This window comes from Podarcis liolepis, assembly GCF_965112155.1.
Source record: "Podarcis liolepis genome assembly, chromosome: 17".
Classification (NCBI taxonomy): domain Eukaryota; kingdom Metazoa; phylum Chordata; class Lepidosauria; order Squamata; family Lacertidae; genus Podarcis; species Podarcis liolepis.
In genome coordinates, this window is record NC_139571.1 from 1,678,794 (window position 1) to 1,703,671 (window position 24,878).

A 24,878-nucleotide genomic window follows, 5' to 3' on the forward strand; every position below is an offset into this window, starting at 1 on the left:
CACCTGGCTTGAGAGCAGTACATGTGAAAAGGATCTAGGAGTCTTGGTTGACCACAAACTTGACATAAGCCAACAGTGTGACGCGGCAGATAAAAAAGCCAATGCAATTCTGAGCTGCATCAATAGGAGTACAGCATCTAGATCAAGGGAAGTAATAGTGCCACTGTATTCTGCTCTGGTCAGACCTCACCTGGAGTACTGTGTCCAGTTCTGGGCACCACAGTTCAAGAAGGACACTGACAAACTGGAACGTGTCCAGAGGAGGGCAACCAAAATGGTCAAAGGCCTGGAAACGATGCCTTATGAGGAACGGCTAAGGGAGCTGGGCATGTTTAGCCTGGAGAAGAGGAGGTTAAGGGGTGATATGATAGCCATGTTCAAATATATAAAAGGATGTCACATAGAGGAGGGAGAAAGGTTGTTTTCTGCTGCTCCAGGTAGACTTCCGGAGGCGGCGCCATTGGCAATGGCGGATTCCCTCTAGCTTAGAGGGAGTAGCTCCGCGGAAATCGGGTCTTGCCGCTACGGCGAAGCGGGGACCCCTTCGAAAACCACAGGCGGGTGAAGCCTGTGACCGTGGGACTCGGCGGGCACCCTTAGCGCCTCCCCAATTTGCAAGGGAACCCTGTAAAAAGTTCCGGAGCGAAACGGGGAGTCTGGCGCGGTGCTGAGAGTCAACTGCTTCTTCCGTGGAGTGAAGCCACGCAGCTGTTGCTGGAGAGCGCTGACCTTTTACCTGTGACAATTTGGCTAACAAACAACTACCCGTGAGTAGGTTAAGTTTGAAGATTGGGAAATTTAAGGAAAAAAGGACTAATTTGGCACTGAGGCGGGAAGGCGTAAACAGGAAGTCCGCCTTCCGTTTTTCTGTAAATAGATCAAAGCGAAGACTGTCTAAGCTAAGAAGACCTTGAAAATCGTGGTGAAAAAGACTTAAATCTTAACATCAATTAAAAAAGAACTCCCTCCCTGAGGTGCAGGAGAGGGGAGGGAGAAGGAGAAGTATTTTTTGCCTGCAAAGAAAGAAGATAGAAAGGGAACAAAGACCACCACTTAATGCCTGGGAACAGACTGTCAAGGGACAATGGAACTGCCGTATTGTGAATCGCACTGTTAAAGGATAATGCAACTTTTTGATAGTTAACTCTGTAAGAGAGATACTTTGACTCTGAAGGGTCTCTTCGGACTTGAAATTGTTGCTTTTCTTGGTTAAAGGGGGGATTTCTGAAAGTTGGAAAAGTTACTTCATTGTTACAAGTCTGGACTGCTACTGTGTCCCCCTAGAGGAACTTTGAAATTGCTACAATTGGCCAGGGAATTTTCCACTCCAAATTGGCCAAGGGGCATTTTCCACTATAAGACCGTGGGATTGACCTTGATCCTTAGATAAAGTGTTATGGCAGACTTGACTCAGGAAAAAACAACAAGATCGGGTAAAATTAGACTGCAGCAGCATAGACCGTCAGCGTCTGGCCTCTCTGCCCCACCAGGGGAAGATCCAGCTCAGGTGGCGCCTAAAGGAATGGCATCTGAAGGGGGTTTAGCTTCAGCTCTAGATAAAATTTTTGAATCTTTGGAAAAGTTAAGCAAACAAGTTGCTGAAGCGACAACTAAAATTGATCAAAACACGTCAAGCATCAATAACTTAGGGCAGAAGGTGAACTCAAATACAGAATCTATTGAGAAACTTCTGCAGGAATCTACTTTGAACCGAAAAACAGCTGAAGAAGCCAAGGAAAAAGCATTGGCTGTAGAGGAAAAGATACCACCGATATGTAGACAGCTGGAGGACCACAAGTCATTGCTGTCTATGATTGAATTAAAAGAAAAACAGACAAATCTAAGGATCAGGGCTGTACCTGAACTTGAGAAAGATAGTCTGATTGACTTTCTTACGCAGGAATTTGCAGACTTTTGGAACTTAGACTCTGACAAGTTAGATTTTAAGATAGTAAGTGTTTTCAGACTTGGAAGAGGGGGGGAGAAAGAACAGGGTGAGAGACTGTTTGATTACCCTCCGATCAAGAGAGGAAGACAGAATATTAAGTCTGCACTTCCAGAAGACCTTGGAAATAAGTGAATCAAGAGTGGAGATATTTAAGGACATCCCTAAACATCTTTTGGATCTCAGGTCCAACTACGGAGATCTGGTGGCCCCGTTAAGAGGAAACAGAACCATTTTTAGGTGGGAATTCCCCCAAGGCCTATCTTTTACCTTTAAAGGGAAAAAGTTTAAAATAAGATCAGTGGAAGATAAAGAAAAAATTCTGAAAGAACACGGAGAAGACCTGCAAAAAGAAGCCGAAGAAGAGCCAAGAGCCTTAAAACCAGGACTACAAGACATAGTACCACTACCTTTGGGATTGGACAAGTTAGAGAAGGTGATACCACCGACAGAACAAGAACAATTACTTGGTGCAGTTGGAGGAAAAGCAAAATAAACACACCATGTCCCTGCAACTATTAAGTTGGAATATTCATGGATTTAATTCCCCGGAGAAAAGTAAAAAAGTATTTCATCTATTGAAAAAAAGAACAATTGGACTTGATTTGCTTACAGGAAACACAAGGGCCACAGAAAGAGTTTGATTTAGACCAAATTCTTAAAAACAAATGGACTTCAAAAAATCTCTCAAGAAAATAAGTAGTAGATAGGTAGCCGTGTTGGTCTGCCATAGTCAAAATAAAAAATTCCTTCCAGTAGCACCTTAAAGACCAACTAAGTTAGTTCTTGGTATGAGCTTTCGTGTGCATGCACACTTCTTCAGATACACTGAAATAGAAGTTGCCAGATCCTTCTATATAGTGAGAAGGTGGGGAGGGGTGTTACTCAGAAGGATGGTGGGAATGGGAGATAGGCAGATAGCTGGGAGAGCCTGTTGACGACTCTTAACGACTGTAATAGGTCTTACAGGAAAAGGCAAGGGGTGGGAAGGTGAGAAATGGTTTAGTTATGTATAGTGAGATAAGAATCCAATGTCTTTGTTAAGCCCAGGTCTTTTCATGGTTTTAAGTTTGGTAATGAGTTGTAATTCAGCAGCTTCTCTTTCCAGTCTATTTCTGAAATTCCTTTGTAGTAAAACAGCTACTTTGAGATCTTGTATAGAATGCCCTGGGAGATTGAAGTGTTCTCCTACTGGTTTCTCTGTTCTGTGATTCTTGATGTCAGATTTATGTCCGTTTATTCTTTGGCGTAAGGTTTGGCCTGTTTGTCCAATATAGAGAGCTGAAGGACACTGTTGGCATTTGATGGCATACACAATGTTAGACGATGAGCAATTAAATAGTCCCGAGATGGTATGTGTGATGTTGTTGGGGCCAGTAATGGTGTTGTCCGGGTGTATGTGGCAGCAAAGTTGGCATCTGGGTTTATTGCAGGCTCTGGTGCCAGTGTCTGTGTTAAGTCTGGTTGTAGTATTATTGTGGGTTAGGAGTTGTTTAAGATTGGGTGGCTGTCTGTAGGCAATGAAAGGTCTTCCTCCCAGAGCTTGAGAAAGAGAACTGTCATTGTCCAGGAGAGGTTGTAGATCTCTGATGATGCGTTGTACTGTTTTAACTTGGGAGCTGTATGTGATGACTAGAGGTGTTCTGTTATTTTCTTTTTTGGGTCTGTCTTGCAGCAAGTTCTCTCTGGGTATCAGTCTGGCTCTGTTGATCTGTTGTCTAACTTCATCTGCTGGGTATTTTAGTTCTGAGAAGGTTTGCTGTAGATCCCTTAGGTGAGAGTCTCTGTCTGTAGAATTGGAACAGATGCGGCTGTAACGTAGTGCCTGGCTATATACAATGGACTGTTTGGTATGTTTGGGATGGTAGCTAGAGGCATGTAGATATGTTTGTCGGTCAGTTGGTTTGCGGTATAAGGTGGTGTCTATGCGCCCATCCTGTATTTTTATAGTAGTGTCCAAAAAATGTATTTCTTGCATAGATTGATTCATTGTAAGGTTGATTGTGGGGTGAAAATCATTAAATTTCTGGTGAAAGGTGTCCAGGGTCTGTTGACCATGTGTCCAGATGATAAAAATATCATCAATGTATCGCAGGTACAAGAGAGGTTTGAGTGGGTAGGAGTTCAGGAAACGTTGTTCTAAATCTGCCATGAAGATGTTGGCATACTGTGGGGCCATGCGGGTGCCCATTGCTGTGCCGCTGATCTGAAGAAACAGGTCATCACCGAATTTGAAGTTGTTGTGGGTAAGGACAAATCGGCAGAGTTTGGTGGCAAGGTCCGCTGTGGTTTTATCTGATATGGTGTTCCTTATGGCTTGTAAACCATCGTTGTGTGGGATGTTGGTGTACAGAGATTCCACATCCATAGTAGCTAGTATAGTGTTGTTGGGAAGATTATTTAAAGATTGTATTTTCCTCAGAAAATCTGTGGTGTCACGTACATAGCTGGGAGCATTGATGGCATATGGTTTCAGAACAGAGTCCATATAACCGGAGACACCGGTTATATGGTGTCTCCGGTTATATGGACTCTGTTCTGAAACCATATGCCATCAATGCTCCCAGCTATGTACGTGACACCACAGATTTTCTGAGGAAAATACAATCTTTAAATAATCTTCCCAACAACACTATACTAGCTACTATGGATGTGGAATCTCTGTACACCAACATCCCACACAACGATGGTTTACAAGCCATAAGGAACACCATATCAGATAAAACCACAGCGGACCTTGCCACCAAACTCTGCCGATTTGTCCTTACCCACAACAACTTCAAATTCGGTGATGACCTGTTTCTTCAGATCAGCGGCACAGCAATGGGCACCCGCATGGCCCCACAGTATGCCAACATCTTCATGGCAGATTTAGAACAACGTTTCCTGAACTCCTACCCACTCAAACCTCTCTTGTACCTGCGATACATTGATGATATTTTTATCATCTGGACACATGGTCAACAGACCCTGGACACCTTTCACCAGAAATTTAATGATTTTCACCCCACAATCAACCTTACAATGAATCAATCTATGCAAGAAATACATTTTTTGGACACTACTATAAAAATACAGGATGGGCGCATAGACACCACCTTATACCGCAAACCAACTGACCGACAAACATATCTACATGCCTCTAGCTACCATCCCAAACATACCAAACAGTCCATTGTATATAGCCAGGCACTACGTTACAGCCGCATCTGTTCCAATTCTACAGACAGAGACTCTCACCTAAGGGATCTACAGCAAACCTTCTCAGAACTAAAATACCCAGCAGATGAAGTTAGACAACAGATCAACAGAGCCAGACTGATACCCAGAGAGAACTTGCTGCAAGACAGACCCAAAAAAGAAAATAACAGAACACCTCTAGTCATCACATACAGCTCCCAAGTTAAAACAGTACAACGCATCATCAGAGATCTACAACCTCTCCTGGACAATGACAGTTCTCTTTCTCAAGCTCTGGGAGGAAGACCTTTCATTGCCTACAGACAGCCACCCAATCTTAAACAACTCCTAACCCACAATAATACTACAACCAGACTTAACACAGACACTGGCACCAGAGCCTGCAATAAACCCAGATGCCAACTTTGCTGCCACATACACCCGGACAACACCATTACTGGCCCCAACAACATCACACATACCATCTCGGGACTATTTAATTGCTCATCGTCTAACATTGTGTATGCCATCAAATGCCAACAGTGTCCTTCAGCTCTCTATATTGGACAAACAGGCCAAACCTTACGCCAAAGAATAAACGGACATAAATCTGACATCAAGAATCACAGAACAGAGAAACCAGTAGGAGAACACTTCAATCTCCCAGGGCATTCTATACAAGATCTCAAAGTAGCTGTTTTACTACAAAGGAATTTCAGAAATAGACTGGAAAGAGAAGCTGCTGAATTACAACTCATTACCAAACTTAAAACCATGAAAAGACCTGGGCTTAACAAAGACATTGGATTCTTATCTCACTATACATAACTAAACCATTTCTCACCTTCCCACCCCTTGCCTTTTCCTGTAAGACCTATTACAGTCGTTAAGAGTCGTCAACAGGCTCTCCCAGCTATCTGCCTATCTCCCATTCCCACCATCCTTCTGAGTAACACCCCTCCCCACCTTCTCACTATATAGAAGGATCTGGCAACTTCTATTTCAGTGTATCTGAAGAAGTGTGCATGCACACGAAAGCTCATACCAAGAACTAACTTAGTTGGTCTTTAAGGTGCTACTGGAAGGAATTTTTTATCAAGAAAATAAGGTAATGTTGAACTACAAAATAACAGAACAGGAGGTGGAAGGTGCCATTCAGAACATGCAGTTGGGCAAATCTCCAGGGCCAGATGGCTTAACCTCAAAATATTATAGGTCTTTGAAGGATTGGATAATTCAACCACTAAAGGAGGTTTGTAATGAAATTTTGGAGGGGGGAAAAGCGCCAGAGTCGTGGAAGGAAGCTTATATTACACTAATACCGAAAAATGAGTCTGAAAAGACACAACTTAAGAATTACCGCCCCATATCCCTGCTTAATGTGGATTACAAAATTTTTGCAGATATATTGGCTAAAAGATTGAAAAAAGTTTTAGTAGAGGAGATACACAAAGACCAAGCTGGCTTTCTCCTGGGCAGACACTTGTCTGACAACACGAGAAATATAATTAACATTTTAGAGAAGCTGCAAGTGAATATTAATACTAAAGCTGTTTTAATTTTTGTAGATGCGGAGAAAGCCTTTGACAATATTTATTGGAGTTTCATGAAGAAAAATCTTCAGGGGATGGGGGTTGGTCAAAGGTTTGAAAATGGTATAAGTGCAATTTATTCAGAACAAAAGGCTAAACTAATAGTTAACAATGTGTTGACAGAGGAATTTAAGATAGAGAAAGGGACACGACAAGGCTGCCCAATTTCCCCATTGCTCTTTATTTCGGTCCTGGAGGTTCTGCTAAACATGATCAGAAGGGACCGTTTGATTAAAGGTATACAGGTCAGAGCTAAACAGTACAAATTGAAAGCTTTTGCAGATGATTTAGTATTGACGTTACAGGAGCCAGAATCTAGTACTAAAAGAGTATTAGAATTGATTCAGGAATTTGGTCATGTGGCAGGATTTAAGTTGAACAAGTTAAAAACTAAGGTGCTTGAGAAAAATTTAACACCGATTGAGAAAGAGAGGTTTCAGAAGGAGACAGGTTTAACACTGGTTAAGAAAGTAAAATACCTGGGGGTTAATATGACCGCTAAGAACTTAAACCTCTTTAAAGACAACTATGAGAAATGTTGGTCAGAAGTGAAAAAGGACTTAGAGATATGGTCAAACTTGAAGCTTTCCTTGTTAGGTCGAACTGCTGCTATAAAGATGAATGTATTGCCAAGAATGTTATTTTTGTTTCAATCATTGCAAATCTTGGACAAAATGGACTGTTTCAAGAAGTGGCAGAGAGACATTTCTAGATTTGTCTGGCAGGGCAAGAAGCCCAGAATAAAATTTAAAATATTAACTGATGCAAAGGACAGAGGTGGATTTGCCCTGCCAGACCTTAAACTTTATTATGAATCAGCAGCATTTTGCTGGCTGAAAGAATGGCTGCTTCTTGAGAACACAGACATTTTGGATTTAGAAGGTTTCAATAATGTTTTTGGGTGGCATGCATATTTGTGGTATGACAAGCACATAAAGCATTTAAAAACCATATTGTTAGGAAAGCATTGTTAAATGTCTGGATAAGATATAAGGACTTACTTGAAAATAAAACCCCAAGATGGTTGTCACCGATGGAGGCAAAGGCTCAGAAAAAGCTCAATATGGAGGCCAAATGGCTGAAATATTGGGAAATTTTGGAACAAGAAGGAGACAAATTGAAACGGCAAAGTTTTGAGAAATTAAAAGATAAAGTGCGAGACTGGCTTCATTACTATCAGATAATGGAGGCATACAATTTGGACAAGAAAATTGGCTTCCAGGTGGAAAAATCAAAATTAGAAACAGAACTGTTAGAACCTAAAACTAAGATTTTGTCAAAGATGTATAACTTGCTGTTGAAATGGAATACTCAGGATGAAACGGTAAAATCTGCTATGATTAAATGGGCACAAGATGTTGGACATAACATAATGATGGCTGACTGGGAACAGTTGTGGACCACAGGTATGAAATTTACGGCATGTAATGCCCTAAGAGAGAATATTATGAAAATGATATACAGGTGGTACATGACACCAGTCAAGCTTGTAAAAATCTATCATTTGCCCAATAATAAATGTTGGAAATGTAAAGAAAACGAAGGTACATTCTTTCACCTTTGGTGGACGTGCCCAAAGGTTAAGGCTTTCTGGGAGATGATTTATAATGAAATGAAAAAGGTATTTAAATATACCTTTCTAAAGAAACCAGAGGCCTTCCTGTTGGGCATAGTCGGCCAATTGGTGCCAAAGAAGGATAGAACTTTCTTTATGTATGCCACAACAGCAGCAAGAATACTTATCGCAAAGTATTGGAAGACACAAGATCTACCCACCTTGGAAGAATGGCAGATGAAGGTGATGGACTACATGGAACTGGCAGAAATGACTGGCAGAATCCGAGACCAGGGAGAAGAGTCGGTGGAAGAAGATTGGAAAAAGTTTAAAGACTATTTACAGAAATACTGTAAAATTAATGAATGTTAGAATGATGTTGGATAGAAACTAAGTGGTCTCTAGCTGTAATGCTATAAGGGAATATGAGAAAATGGACTATTAATAGGTAAAAATCTAATGTTACAATATTTTAAGACTGAAGACTAGGATGAACAAAGAGAAGCTCCAGAGAAGCGGACACGGAGCAATGGATCCAAACTACAAGAAAGAAGATTCCACCTAAACATTAGGAAGAACTTCCTGACAGTAAGAGCTGTTTGACAGTGGAATTTGCTGCCAAGGAGTGTGGTGGAGTCTCCTTCTTTGGAGGTCTTTAAGCAGAGGCTTGACAACCATATGTCAGGAGTGCTCTGATGGTGTTTCCTGCTTGGCAGGGGGTTGGACTCAATGGACCTTGTGGTCTCTTCCAACTCTATGATTCTATGATTCTAAAAAAAATCCTCAACTCATAACTGTTCAATTCACATTGATTCTAAATCCATATAGCCATGTCAGGATTCAACAGTTCCTCACATATCTTGACCAGAGATGTGATAAGTTGTGTGGTGGATGGTTTATTTCAATAAGAGTAGTAACACAATTATGTGCATTATATAAACCTGAGTGCATGTATAAGTTTTCAAGTGTTGGGTCGGCAAAAATGGACACAGGTGGATGAATCTCTTGCCCAAGCTTGCAGTCTTTCAAGGCGGAGGTCATAATTACCTTCTCATTATGCAGGCCTGTTTTGACTTCCCAGTGCCACCAAACTTAATCATATCCTGGCAAGCTTTGCATTTGCCACACTCTGGCTGCTGGCAAACCTGGAAAGAGAAAAAAAAGGAAGGAAGGAAGGAAGAAGGAGCCGAGACAACATATGCATATGGCCCAACACCTGCCAGGAGACAAATCTCCACACAAGGGTAGTTCACAAGGAAACTGTGGATGGGTAAGCAGAATGGGCAGGTGTCTCCCAAACCAAGATCGGCTCCACTGTGAAGAAGACTCAGCAAACTCTTAGGAAACAGTAAGATGCTGACCCAGCTTCCATTGGTGGCAATTCCTAACAGGCCTCTAAACAAAGCAGTCTCTAAAACAAATCACAGCCTTTAAATAACATAAAGGACGGTAGCCCAGGAAAGGGAGGGAACTACCCATGATAAATGTTTTGGACTACAACTCCCATGAGCCCCAGCCAATTCCGTGGGAGCTACAGTGCAAAATATCTGGGGTGTGCTAGGTTGGCAAAGGCTACGAGAGAGAGACAGACAGACAGACAGAGACAGAGAGACGGAATGAATTTGGGGGAAATGTTAAGAAGTTTGACTTCTTCCCTTAAACTTTATATACAGTTTTCCCATGGCAGCCTGCCTTGTAACCCTTGTTACTATCATTTCACACCAGGAGGATAAAAACATTCATGTTTTCTTAAGACTTTTAAGAATTAGTGGGGGGTTTTTAATTTGGGCATTTTTTTTACAGTACATTTGAGTGGATTGCTACTGCTTAAGTTCGTTGTGTAAGGATATATGCTTCATGCTTCAGGTTGCTTCATGCTTCCTCTGGTGGAGCAGAAAGGTAATAGCAGGTAATCAGAGAGCTCTGCTCCCACTCAGTGTTTGGAGCTCCCACTGTTAGGCACATTTTGCAACAGGGAATTTCATTAGCAGTTTCTGAGCTCTGGGTGCAGTACTGCACCTAAGATATCAGATTAAAACTGCAGAGTGGAAGGAAAGGAGGAGCTTTTTCTGCCTCTCCACTTCCAGCTACTCTCTGAAGACTGGAAACGAGACCCTCTTAAGAATATTAGGGGGGTGGGCAGGGGAAGGACCCGACCATGTGAAAAATGAACATAATACTTTAGCTACAGTTCATATTCTTGTTATAAAAAGTGCGCCTAGACATTCCGTTGTTGGGCCATAACCTCGGTTTAAGGTGCCCTTTAGCTCCAAGCTTTCACATCTCTGTTTCTAACGCCGCTCTCACCCTCAGCTCTGGAAGGTACAACAGTAGTCTTCTCTATGAAAGACCAGATAAAGCTGGAGGAAAATCCAGGAATACATGCTCAGGGACTCTCTTCTTTAGCTACGAAGTTAAAGCCAGGGGCCGATGACCAATGCAGGAGCTCATCTCTTTCTGTCTAACTGTCCTGCTTCAAGTAAAAGTGACCCAGGAAGCAGAGGGGGGAGTTGACCTTAATCTGCATATCTGCATGCTGTGTGCTGAACCAGACAGCTCTATATTTGAAGACTTTGGGAACTGTTTGGCCAGGAGCAGCAGTGTTGGGAAGGGGAGTTCTATGAGGCAGGAAATGAATGTGTCCAGGAGACCCAAAAGAAAAGATGAGGAAGCGCTGCTCCTTCCATGTTGGAACTCCTCATGCCACCCTTTCTCTGTAGGCAAAACAGGGTGTCTGGGTAACCAATGCAGCCTCTCTTTTGTTGTTACCTCACAAACCCCACAGCGCCTGCGCTTCAAGCTGTTCTCTTTGTCTTCCTCCTTTTCGTTTTTCTCTATTTGCTCAGAGAAGAAGGTGTCAAAGATCAAATGGACCAGCTTCGTGGTGGTTGCCTTGGTAGGGCCTTTGTCCTTGTCAATCTTGGTAGGGTGCCGAATGGCTTGCCTTCTTGCTGCTCGTCTAGGAGGAGAAGGCAGATGTGAAAAGCTAAGCACCTGCAGGAGACAGGGAAAACACTGGAACAAGATGGAATCCCCCCTTTCTCCAGCTCTCAAAGCCAATTTGGTGCCCTCCAGAAGCTGTTGGGACTAAGCACCCCTCGCCCATGACTGGGCTACCTGGGACTGATGGGAGCTGTAGCGCCACCAACATCTGGAAGGTACCACATCGTCTATCTCGGAGCTACAGTATTCTATCCTCATATAGGCAAGAGGAAAATTCACCCACGCGCTCCTCCAAATAGCACACTGCTGATCTGCAGAAGGACTTCTAGCAGAGTGATAGAGGACACGCTTCTTGAGGAAAAGGTCCCAGGCTCAACCCTCATAATCTCCAGGTGGGGCTGGGAAAGACTCCTTCCTGAAATCCTGGGGAGCCGCTACCGGCTGGCGCAAGTACTGGTTTAGATGGGCTGACTGAGCAGGAGGCGCATCTGTGCTGTGCTATGCCAAACATTAGGTCACATGATTGAATCCTTCTCCCTAAAAAAACATTCCCTGCACACAGAAAGAGACAGGACCAAAGAGAAAGTCTAGAGCCCACCTCCCAAACATTGAGTGTGGCGAATACCGAGCACCAAAGAAGGTTCTCTGACGCAAGCCTTCTCCTTTGGCGTTAAGTTGCACAGCCCGAAGGAGGAGATGAACCTCCGAAGGGCCACTCCCAGGGTGCAGATGCTGGCGTACCTTTTGCCTAGCGTGACTCCTGCCAGTTTTATCAGGTCTCTCATGCAGGGGGTGATGAGAACAGGAGGCTCGTCACTGTCTCCTGCCTCATCATAGCTTTCCACTTGCTCTACCACAAACTGGGCATGCCGGAGGAGGGAATCTTCTGTGAAACGGTTGAAGTTTAATCCAGCAGGAGGGACAGTGGTCTGGAGACAAAATTAGAAGGAATTTAACAATTCTACTGGTTTTAAACTGGCAAGTCAGGAGAAGAATGTTAAGCAAGAGCAAAAAAGCATTGCAATAGCAGGTTCATCTGCTCTCTTAACTGCCTGGTGTTCAAAAATGGCTGCTCAGCCATCTCAAGATGGTGACACACAATGGCAGTCTAACCTACTTCATAGGGTTGTTTTGAGGACAAAAAGAATTGAGATGGATAGACAATGTATGCTGATCTGAGTTCCTTGACGTCGGTCTTCTTACAGACACAAGACACAGCTGTCCTGGTCTGCTGGACTAACCTCTATCTTGTTCAGCAGGTCCTCATAGCTGACATCAGGGTTATTTTGCAAGAATTCAACAACAATTTTGCTCATGTAGATCTTCTCCTGCATCAGTGCAAAGATGGGGGCATATTCCTCACTTGGTTCCATCAGGATATAATCTGCAAAGGCTAGAACATGACACAAACTTGACATGAGCCAACAGTGTGACGTGGCAGCTAAAAAAGCCAATGCAATTCTGGGCTGCATCAATAGGAGTATAGCATCTAGATCAAGGGAAGTAATAGTGCCACTGTATTCTGCTCTGGTCAGACCTCACCTGGAGTACTGTGTCCAGTTCTGGGCACCACAATTCAAGAAGGACACTGACAAACTGGAACGTGTCCAGAGGAGGGCAACCAAAATGATCAAAGGCCTGGAAACGATGCCTTATGAGGAACGGCTAAGGGAGCTGGGCATGTTTAGCCTGGAGAAGAGGAGGTTAAGGGGTGATATGATAGCCATGTTCAAATATATAAAAGGATGTCACATAGAGGAGGGAGAAAGGTTGTTTTCTGCTGCTCCAGAGAAGCGGACACGGAGCAACGGATCCAAACTACAAGAAAGAAGATTCCACCTAAACATTCGGAAGAACTTCCTGACAGTAAGAGCTGTTTGACAGTGGAATTTGCTGCCAAGGAGTGTGGTGGAGTCTCCTACTTTGGAGGTCTTTAAGCAGAGGCTTGACAACCATATGTCAGGAGTGCTCTGATGGTGTTTCCTGCTTGGCAGGGGGTTGGACTCGATGGCCCTTGTGGTCTCTTCCAACTCTATGATTCTATGATTCTAGAATGCAATGCAAATGTGTTTCCCAATGAACAAGACTTGGGTACAAATACATACTTAGCCATGAACTGAGTGGATGATTAAGCAACATGTGTGAGCACCTAAGAATGACTAAAACTGCATTAGTGAGCAAGACCAGAGGTCTAACCCTGCTCCCTGTTCCCAACAGCAGCCAGCCAGAAGGCACAAAGATTGCTTGTCTATCAAAGGGCTATCAAAGATACACTGCCAATGAACATGGAGGCTTCATTCAGTTGTCATGGCCAACAGAGAGATATTTACAGGAGGGTAAACCCTGGCAGTTGCCCAAGACAGAAAATTGGAGAAGGCATTTGTAAGGTTAGTATGAATCTCATGTAATATAATTTGAATGCAAGTGTTGTTTGTATAAAAGAGAACAGAATGAGGTTTGTAACAACTTTAATACATGTATATTTAATGTACCTCACTGGGTCAGCAACAAGGCTAGGGCCTTTTGAGTTTATGAACAAAGAAAATTGTAACTGATGCGAGCTATTACGTATATTTTTTGCAGGTGCATAACTGAAGAAGCAAATTATGTGAAACGGATACCAAAAATCTGTATTATTGGAGAAGCAAATTTTGTATAACAGTAAGCTCCTGTGAAACTGACAAGAAGAAGTTTTAATAATGGAGAAGAAGCAAGTTTTGAAACATGAAAAGCTCTTTTAAAAAACACAAGATAAATTTTTTTGGAACGGATCTTACTGCAGTAATTGTCTATTACTATTGCCTGCATGGGTTTTCCTTTTTTTGCAGTCGCAAAATGGTGGCAGATGGAGGCAGCATTTGGCACAACCAGCTGGCAATTCCTGACACCCCTTTCTGCTGCTATCCGGTTCATATTTGGAAATGATTAAATTATTTGCAACAATGTTTTCCTTGTGGCAAGGAGTTCCATAGTTCAGCTTTCCTCACCCTAAGAACGGGCATTTGTTCCGGAGGTATTGTGACTCATTTAAGACAGAATTTGTTGAACCAGAGGCTCTCAATGGAGGTTTTATCTTTTGTATCAGGCATAGAAGAAGAAGAAGAAGAGTTTGGATTTGATATCCCGCCTTTCACTCCCTTTAAGGAGTCTCAAAGCGGCTCACATTCTCCTTTCCCTTCCTCCTCCACAACAAACACTCTGTGAGGTGAGTGGGGCTGAGAGACTTCAAAGAAGTGTGACTGGCCCAAGGTCACCCAGCAGCTGCATGTGGAGGAGCGGAGACGCGAACCCGGTTCCCCAGATTATGAGTCCACCGCTCTTAACCACTACACCACACTGGCAACCTTTGACCCTCCAGATTTTTGGGACTACAATTCCTATCATCCTTGACCACTGGTCCTGTTAGCTAGGGATCATGGGAATTGTAGGCCAAGACATCTGGAGGGCCCGGTTGCCTATGCCTGTTTTATCTATTTCTCTTCCCACATGTCTCTCAAAGTATTTCTACCCATCTCCTGCCGAGACACTGAAGTCCACCTGAATGTGGCCCAAGGACCACTGAGGGGTCTCAGTCAACTGCTTGAGAAACACTGCTCTGAAAGAATGCTTTTCTCTTTTTAAGTTGAGCACAGCTTGGTTCTTAAAGAATGCTTCTACGTGATGGCACTGGCCTGTGGAACTCCCTCCTCCTAGATACGTAGGCAACCAAGGGATGAAGGCAACCAAGCATTCTCAAAGCAGGGATGGGGAGCCTGTGGCCCTCCAGGTCTTGCTGAACTACAGCCCCCATTGTCCCTAATCATTGAGCATGCTGGCTGGGGCTGATGGCAGTTGTAGCCCAGCAACACTGCTCCACACAGTTCGCCATTCCCTGAGGTCAATTCCATGTTGCTCTCTGACAGAACATGTATGTAAAGATGTGCGGCAGCATGTCCTGCTCCTTGGCTGGTAAAGCACATGTGCAGCTTTGCAAATAGGTCGTGCTGTGGATTTGTGAGGATTGCTTGCTCTGCGCAGTCACATATGCAGCGCCCATAGTGGTGGAGGTGATCAGGGATGAAGGGGGACAATTAGGCCACTCAATTAAGCCCACCTGGAAAGGGAAGGGGATTGGCATCCCCATTTTGAGCACAGCATGCAAGAGAACTGGGGTTGGCAGAAGAAGACGCTTTTCATCGCTGCCAGTAGTTTCTTCAACAAATCCCAGAGACTGAGCTGTGAGTTCTGCAAGGCCTGGGTCCCCCTTGTCTATCTGGCTCACTTAGAAGAGTCAGTGACTTAGGAGTGGTTGTTCTTGTTGGGGAAAACTTTAATTTCAAAAAATATGTAATGTTTTTCTGCTGTTTATATATTTTTGTATTTGTTCATATTTATTAATACATTTTGGGAGGCCTATTAATATGTGTATGGTTGTTTCTTTAAAAATTGTTATATTTTGTAATTGTTGGTGAATTATCTTGAAATATTGCTGGTATTTCATTACGTAGGTTTTTCTGATGCTGTTGTGAGCCATTCCAAGTATGCGCTGAGCATGAAAAAGCAGGACACAGACAGAACTGAAAGGGACAATGATTTCCTTAAAAGCTTACCTGTGGTGAATCCAATCAAAGCCTTCTCACCTCCATCAAAACCAGTGATCCACCATGCATTGATGGGGCCCATCTTTCTGGCTCGGACACCACCTAAAATCAGTGATGAAAATGGAGAGGCATCATATTTTAAAACCACTTAGTTGCTAGGCCATGGTGGATGCATGTGCTTTAATATGCCCACGCTGAGGAACAGGAGCTGGGCAACCACCTCTGGCTGGTTTCTTAGGGTTCTTTGCTTCCCCTGGAAGCTTGCAGATATAAGTGGGCTGGCCTGAGAAGCTCACTTCCTTTTCCACCAGGTCACTAGATCCACACCTGCACCAAAACCAAGGCACTTAATTGGTCCGTCTTACCCTTGGGAAGCTGCAAATATCTTGTTACTTGATTTACAATGGCTAATTAAAGACAAAACTTTTGACCTTCCTGTCATGAATGAACGATGCTTAGCTAATTTAGCAGCATCCAGTGGCTCGTCTAGTAATGCAACAAGCAAACACGGGGTTAAGTGTCTCTTTTGTGGGCAAAGTGTACCTGCAGCCTCTGAAATGCTGTCCCACCACCTGCACCCTGGACTGCAGCCCATTGTGACTTGACAGGATGGGTCCAGGGAGTGGCAAATGCCTCCTTGCCGTAGGGGGTGGTACCAAAGGCTTTGGGGAAATATGTTAATGTCTCTCCCCCTTCTCAGGTCATCTGGGATAATGGTCTGGATGGGGCCCAATAAGCTGGAGCTGAATTCCAACAAGCTGTTGGCTCTGCTGGTCGTGGTTCCCGATTCCAGAAGATGGGTAAACGGTGTGTCCTGAAGGGCACTGCACTCCCCTTGAAGGATCCAGGTTCATGGCCTGGGGGCACTCTTGGATCCATCTTTGCCACGGGAGGCTCAGATAGCTTAATGAAAGCCTATTTCTAGCTCTGGCTGGTTTACCAGCTATGGCTGTCCCTGAATTGGAATAGACTTGTCACCGCAATCCATGCCCTGGTTACCTCAAGTCTGGACTACTGTAATGTGGTCTGCATGGGGCTGCCCTTGAAGACTGTTCAGAAGCTGGTATAGATTTCAGCCACTAGGTTATTGAGCAGCAAGCCACTTTGAAGTCATATCACATTTATTTTCCATGATCTGTGCTAGTTACCTATTCATTTACATATCTAATTTAAGATTTACCATTAACCTTTAAACCCTGAAGAGTTCAGGGTCCATGTAACTTGGAAGAGCACCTCTCTTGGTATGTGCCAGTCTGGTCACTAAGATTAAAGGGGTCTTCTTTGGGTGCTGCCTCTGGGTGAGGCCCTGAGGCAGTTCCATGGCTGGTGGTCTTCTCTGTTGCTACACCCTCCCTGTGAAACTCCCTTCCTTTGGAAGTCAATCAGACATAATTTGCACTCCAGTTTTATGACAGGTTAATATGATGTGTCAGTTATGCATGTGGCAGAGTGGATGTGAACACCCCACCCTGGAGTTTTAAATTAAGAGCATCATATAAATTAAATGGGGGGGGGTAGGGAAAACCTGCCTGCAGGGCCACACTTACCATCCAGACAAGGGTTATCATCATATATTGGCTTTACGGCACCACTGAAGTAGAGTTCGATATTCCTTTCTATGAGACCAGTATCAAATGGGCACAGGTGGCCTTTTCGATCATAAACACTGCACAGAAAAGGAAAAGGTTGTATAGTCTTTGGTTGTCTATACACCTGTCATTCACAACAGCCAACTAAAAAAACCTCCAGTTTCTCATTAATGTAGCTGTAAAGTGTGTACAAAGTGCTTTTACAGCTCTTGGGGCAAAGGGTGGCAAACCAAGTGGTGATAGCAAAATAGAAGAGTCAGGGCTCCCGTGAGAGTAGTGGCGAGGCTTGAAAACGTAAGTGGAGGCCATGAGATGCAGAACACAGGAAGACTGATTCACCTTTTTCTTTTGTAAAGTAAAAGGAAGCCACACTGATTATAGAATTGCCAAAGGCCAAGAACCATAACCATATATAACCGATATGTACTGTACTAATATTACCCATCACTGCGGACAACTTTCCTGGCCAACCCTATCCTATTTCATAGCTGTACACAGGGAACTGTCCCACCAGACTGGGAAAATCAAAAGCAACACAAAAGCTGGGGTGACTTAAACCAGGGATAGGCAGCCTTGAAACTTGTGTGTTCTGCTTTATTTACTTACAAACTGAGGACCACCAACTGGAGCAAAGTCCAAAATAGTGGTTCAGGAACATAAGCTGAGAATAAAAGACAGTGTCAGCCCAGGGTTAAAAACTGAGCCTGTCTTTTCCTCCAAAGCTTTCTCTATGTCAGAAGTCTAATTTACGGAGTGCAGGAAGCCTTTAAATTGCTCCCATTGTTAAAGACAGTTGGGATTCAGAAAGTCACCGCTTCTGAAAATCACCCAAGATCCCAAACCCCTTCCTGCGGCTTAAACCACACCATCCTGTTAAGGGCTAGGGGCTCCAGAGGGCTGCAGGTGCAGTTGACTGTGCTGCTGGGCACCCGCCCTCCCAAAGATCTTACTGCACTCAAGCAACACAGTTCCAGCAGGTGCCCCAAGGATCCCTACCAGACTTCTGTGGGGATGCTTGGAGGCTGCAATGGAGCACAGCCCCAAACCTAGGAACAGACTGGCGTGTGTTCCTCAAGGGGTTGTGTTTATTAATAAGGTGCCCCATACTGCTGCACCCTCGCCCCTGCCCAATCTCAACCCTTTCTATTTGGCAAGCAAACACACACAGCAGCACTGTAGACCTCTGGATCAGAAATAAATGGACATTCAAAGCTTTCTCTTTTGAGTAGACTGCTACCTGCTTCCTTCTGCCCTTATCACCCTCTAGTTTCTAAGCCTCAGAGCTTAGCAGATCCTTCCTCCAACTGCTGCTCCTGCAGATTCCTGCTTGGAGTCTCAGAGATGTAGAGAGGGGCAGTCCTCCAGGCAGCAAATTTCCAGTATTCATGACTCCCTCCATACTTGTCCCACCCTGAGATTCAATTACCTAGGCTTTGCAGTGGTGCTTGCTGATGTGGCATGCTCCCAATGCTGCTGGACTACAACTCCCATCAGCCCTGACCACTAGTCATGCTGGCTGGGGTTGGTGGGAGCCAGTGTCCAACAGTAACAACTGGAAGACCACAAGTTAACCAGCCCTGCTTTATGGCAAGCCAGCACAAGGCCTCACCTGAAGGAAGTCACTTTGTGCTGAGGCAGGTCATCGTAACTCTCAAACCCATCTTCGTTGGCATCAAAGATGGACAAGCGCTCATCTGTCAGCATCTCGGGTTCATCCAGCTAGGAAGATACAAAATTTTATTCTAGACATATACCAGCAAGATAGAATTCTTTTTGTTCATCTGCAAAGGATGGGCTTACGGCATCATCAGGATCTCCTTGGAAGAACTTGAGATCAGGGTCATCTAGGTATTGCCTGCATTCAACACACTTGGGAGGAGTGGTCTGGAAGAGAAAGATAGAAGGAGAAAATGCAAGGTGGTGAATTCAGGTAACCAGGATCTAAAAATGGTGCTGCCAATAAGCTTGTGATGTGGCTGAATAACTCTGGGAATTTGTTACTTAAGTGACATTAGACCCTACCATTTCAAAGTAAAACATTTATAGGTTCACTTACAAAAATCATATTAAAAACAGGTTCCCTCCAGATGTTGCTGAACTCCAATTCCCATCATTCCTGATCACTGGCCATGCCAGCTGAGCTCATGGGAAACGGGAGCCCAAAACATCTGAAGGGAACCAGGCTGGGTAAGGATGATAACAGGGTCAGGGAACCTGCATCTCTCCAGATGTAGTTAGACTCCAACTCCCATCAGGCAGTGTGGTCAGTGATAATGAGACTTTGAGTCCATCACCATCTGCAGGGCAAGAGAGTTCCCCCATCCCTGGTGTAAAAGCTGTTACTGTACTGCTCTGGGTCACTGGTACCTGGCCAGAAAGGATACCCAACAGGTTTCATGCGCATAAGTGGCATTTCTAGAAAATGCAAGGATTGCTCACTCATAGTTGGCTAAATCTAGCTGAAAGGGGGAGGAAGGATTTCATCAGTCCTTACATTCCATTCCACTGTACCGGCCATCATTTATGGAGCCCTTCCAAATGCTTAGCTGCTTTTCTGACTCATTTTTAAGAACAAAACACACAAAGTTATGCCACTTTCATTCACTATTTTTCTGTTCATAAAGACAGTAAACCAAGGCCAAGATATGGTATCAGAGCAATGCTGATGTGGTATATCTGAACCCACCCAAAGTTCCACCTGACAGAGGCATTAAATGCCTGTCCTGAAAATCAGAAAAAAATTGTATCTTCTTGAAGTGCTGATGTTCCAGTCATTCCAGGGCGGAGTGTGTGCATGTGTACACCACAAAGGTCTAGTATTCCAACCAGATACAAAACAAACCAACACTTACTGACCTTAACAGGTGGCACAGTTTTAACCTGGTTTGCTTCTTCTTTTAATTCAGACCTGGGCAAAAAACAAAATAAAACCCTCACACAGTGCAACAAGTTGGGTAATATAAGCTATCACAAGAATAATACTGTTTAAGTCACTGGATACAGAGACTTTGATAAGTCCATGCAGTAAAATGCTTTCATATACAGTGGTACCTCAGGTTAAGTACTTAATTCATTCCAGAGGTACGTTCTTAACCTGAAACTGTTCTTAACCTGAAGCACCACTTTAGCTAATGGGGCCTCCCGCTGCCGCCGCACCGCTGGAGCACGATTTCTGTTCCCATCCTGAAGCAAAGTTCTTAACCTGAAGCACTATTTCTGGGTTAGCGGAGTGTGTAACCTGAAACGTATGTAACCTGAGGTACCACTGTACAAAGACACTTTCAGCTTAAAGAAACTGTGTATTCTGGGGAGCCATTTTATACCCTCTACTCTCACTTCCATCAATGCATGAACAGGGCAGAGACTGACTGCTCCATTTCAATATTCTGTGTTTCTTTACTTAGCCTAAGGAATGAAAACAAAGCGCTTCTGACCTGGTTGGGATTCCTGATGTTCCTGGTCTCTAAAGAATGCTTTTTCTGTAGGGTAATCAGTCTGAGGCCCTCTAGATAATTTAGGCTACAACCCCAACATCCGAGATTTGGCCATGCTGACTGGGCCTGACAGGAGCTGTAGTCCAAAACATCTAGAGAGGACCAGATTCAGGGAAGGAGCCGATTCTCTCCCCTGCACCTCCTACGTGCAAATTTCTCCTTTCTTCCCATCACAGAGCTAACTAGTACATCTGTACAGATGTTTGAAGCTAGCCAAGGAGGAGTGGCTTTGTGTAATCCAAACACCCACTGCAGCCACTCTCCAAAATATGGAGATACTTCATTTCTCTCCTCATGCCAGAGGCAACATTTACAGGGCTTTTTTTTCCTTTTCATTTTTAGGAGTGCAACAGGGTTGCTTTTTCTTCGGACCAGACAGCCAGAGCTCAAGAGAACATGAACTATCACTGCTCCCACTGCACCTTTTATTTGCCGCTGGCACCGCTCTTGGCAGAGGTGGGTGAGCAGCCAGCAGCTCTCAGCCCAATTTCAAAAGCTTCCTGCAAGAATCAGTTTGATTTCCCTTCCAGCTGCTCAATGGGGGGGGGGGGAGAAAGGGGCGAACTCTTGCCACACCCAAAACTGGCATGTGACCCTCAGGAAATCTATTTATCAGCATCATCATCATCACTATACTACTACAATTACTACATTTATACCCCCCTTTCTTCCAAAGAGCTGAAGGTGGCATGTGTGGTTCTCATCCCTCTGCATTTTATCCTCACAACCCTGTGAGATAGGTTAGGCTAAGAGACTGTAACTGGCCCAAGAGCAGCCAGAAAACATCATGGCTGAGTGGAAATTTCAACCCTGGTCTCCCACACCACCAGTGGCTTGAGTGTTGGAGTTAGACTCAGTCAAACCCACTGAAATAATGTCATGGTCAAGTGCAGGCATAGGCAACCTCGGCCTGCCAGATTTTTTGGGACTACAACTCCCATGATCCCTAGCTAACACGACCGGTGGTCAGGGATGATGGGAACTGTAGTCCCAAAACATCTGAAGGGCCAAGGTTGCCTGTGCCTGGTCAAGTGCCATTGATTTTGATGGGTCTTCTCTAAGCATAACTTAAGTTTGGCTCCATCACCCCTAGTCTGTAAACAGCAAACTGTCCTAGTCTCCTCAGGTAAATTGCTCTAGATTTTTGGAAACTGGATTGAGGGAGGGCCATAGGTAGGTAGATATTTGGACCTGGCCAATATGGCTAACTATTGCCCAGTCTCAAACCATCCATTATTGGGCAAGGTGACTGATCATGTGGTCGCTGAACAACTCCAGACATGCCTGGAGGATGTGGACCATTTGGATCCCTTCCAATTGGGGTTCAGGCCTCATCATGGGACTGAAACTGCCTTGGTCGCGCTGGTCGATGATCTCTGGTGGGCTAGGGACATAGGTGAAAGCTGTTTCCTAGTTCTGCTGGATCTCTCAGCGGCTTTTGATACCATCAATCATGACCTCCTTCTGGACTGACTAAAGGAGCTGGGAGCACTGTTATACATGGTTGGCAGCTAACCGACTGAGGCTGAATCCTGACTAGAAGTACTGTTTCTGGGGGACGGGCCAGATGGGTGTGGGGGACTCCCTGGTCCTGAATGGGGCAACTGTGGCCCTGAAGGAGTAGGTGAGCAGCCTGGGAGTCATTCTGGACTCACAGCTGTCCATGGAAGTGCAGATCAATTCTGTGTCCAGAGTAATGTCTACCAGCTCCATCTGGTACACCAGCTGAGACCCTACCTGCCCACAGACTGTCTCATCAGAGTGGTGCATGCTCTGGCTATCTCCTGCTTATTGACATGCGCTCTACATGGGACTACCTTTGAAGGTGACTTAGAAACTACAACTAATTCAGAATGCGGCATGTAGACTGGTGACTGGGAGTGGCCGCCGGGACCATATAACACCAGTCTTAAAGAATATTCACTGGCTCCCAATACATTTCCGAGCACAATTCAAAATGTTGGTGCTGACCTTTATAGCCCTAAATGGACTTGGTCATGTATACCTGAAGGAACGTGTCCACCACCATCATTCAGCCTGGACACTGAGGTCCAGCTCCGAGGGCCTTCTGGTGGTTCCCTCACTGCAAGAGGTGAAGCTACCGGGAACCAGGCAGAGGGCCTTCTCGGCTGTGGCGCCTGCCCTGTGGAATACCCTCGCATCAAATGTCAAGGAGATAAAGAACTACACAACATCTGAAGGCAGCCCTGTATCTGGAAGTTTTTAATGTTTGATGTTTTACTATGTTTTTATATGTGCTGCTAGAAACCCAGCTAGATTGGTGGGGAATAAATATTATTATTATTATTATTATTATTATTATTATTATTATTATTATTATTAGCTATCATTTTCTGTGGTGGTCATGTGTCGTAAATGTTTAGTTTTGGCCTAAGTATGTTCCCAAAAACAAAAAGAGAGTGTTGCTTTTCATATCCATTGATGAAAATGGTTACATTTCTTGCTAGCAAACATACATGCAGAGAAAGCTGATGAGATCTCATGCGCCCAGTCACTTACCCTTCTTTGGCTTCTATTTTGATTCTTTTCTCATCTTGTTCCTTGAGAGCAAAAAGGAAGATGGTATTGAGAAGAAAGAAACATTTTCTCTTTCTTTAAAATTAGGTGTGAAGTATTAACCTTCTAGGGCAGCCTTCACCACCCTGGAAGCCTCCAGGAGCTCCCATCAGGCTGACAGGAACAGCAGTCCCAAACATCTGGAGGGCACCAAGCTGGCAAAGGCTTTTCAAGGGCCCATAATTTATCCCCACTCCAGGGTGAAACAGCAATATTAAATCCAAAATTCCAAATGCAAGTGAGAATTCAGAAATTTCATGCATACATTTCAAGCATTCTGGTGGTGGTGGAGTAAACTAGTAAAGCAATCAGCATTTACCTTCTCTCCAGGCTGCTGCTCCTCCTCTTCCTCCTCCTCATTTTCTACACTAATTTCTTGTTTCAGGTCTCCATTCACTTCCTCAGATTTGCGTTTATTGGATCTATTGCAAAAAGGAATTAATTTAGGTAACGTTATTTTGACAAGATGTTCACTGTGCTTATTAATGAAGGTGGAAAGCTACGAAAAAATAAATGGGTTTTAACTTTACAAACCATGTTCAGATAATGCAGCATGAATTGGATAGCCATGGAAATGTGACATTTTAATTTAATTCTTTTAATTGATTTTTATTGAAAATGATCAAATATACATTTCCATCATTAAATATCCACCATTGTAGCCGTACATTCATCAAGTTCCCTCCTTCCCCTTCCATGGTTCTTTAAATTTTCCCATATTTTCTGCATATTCTAAGAACCAAAAAAATCCATTTTAGTCATCGTTGTCTGTCCGTCCGTCCCGTCCCCCCCGGCAATTATCTCTCTCTACTGTGTGTGTTTTTTCCTTTTTTTTCTTTTTAAAATATTTTATTAAGGATTTTCTTGTTTTACACTCTCTACTGTGTGTTACACTATTGAATTTACCTTAATGCTGCTAACATTTTCACTTGCTTTACAGTTATTTTCCAAATATTCCACAAAATTTTTCCACTCCTCTTTATATACAGTTGTACCTCGGAAGTTGAACGCCTTGCAAGTCGAACCTTTTGGCTCCTGAACACCACAAACCCGAAAGTGAGTGTTCCAGTTAGTGAATGTTCTTTTGGAACCCAAATATCCGACGCGGCTTCCTGCAGCCAATCAGAAGCCACGCCTTGGTTTCCAAATGTTTTGGAAGTCGAACGGACTTCCAGAACGGATTCTGTTCAACTTCCGAGGTATGACTGTACTTGATCTTCTTGCTCTCTTATTCTTGATCTCCAACAGAGGTCCACTTGCCTGATGTTTCTTTCCCCAGGTCACCTGGCTGCTCCGTGTCTCACATGAACACCTGTACCGTTCAGTGCTCAATGTTAACCACCTTGATGTAAGTGGTAATGAGGCAATCAGAGTAAAAGGTGGCAGCAGTATGGGGGATGAGAGTCAAATAAGCAAAAGAATC

The 24,878-nt window shown here is 44.0% G+C and overlaps 1 protein-coding gene across 1 annotated transcript in view; it reads right to left on the reverse strand.

Annotated features, from left to right (window-relative positions):
* The window catches only part of DNMT1 (DNA methyltransferase 1), a 56,272-nt gene that overhangs the window by 21,588 nt on the left and 9,806 nt on the right, over positions 1-24,878 (reverse strand). Inside the window, exons 6-16 of the mRNA XM_083482432.1 lie at positions 23,775-23,877; positions 23,399-23,439; positions 20,241-20,292; positions 19,185-19,268; positions 18,994-19,103; positions 17,343-17,461; positions 15,805-15,897; positions 12,457-12,608; positions 11,957-12,144; positions 11,042-11,231; positions 9,320-9,417 (exon numbers count right to left, since the gene is read on the reverse strand). Coding sequence (XP_083338558.1) covers positions 9,320-9,417; positions 11,042-11,231; positions 11,957-12,144; positions 12,457-12,608; positions 15,805-15,897; positions 17,343-17,461; positions 18,994-19,103; positions 19,185-19,268; positions 20,241-20,292; positions 23,399-23,439; positions 23,775-23,877 — 1,230 coding nt within the window. The remainder of the gene's footprint in view (positions 1-9,319; positions 9,418-11,041; positions 11,232-11,956; positions 12,145-12,456; positions 12,609-15,804; positions 15,898-17,342; positions 17,462-18,993; positions 19,104-19,184; positions 19,269-20,240; positions 20,293-23,398; positions 23,440-23,774; positions 23,878-24,878) is intronic.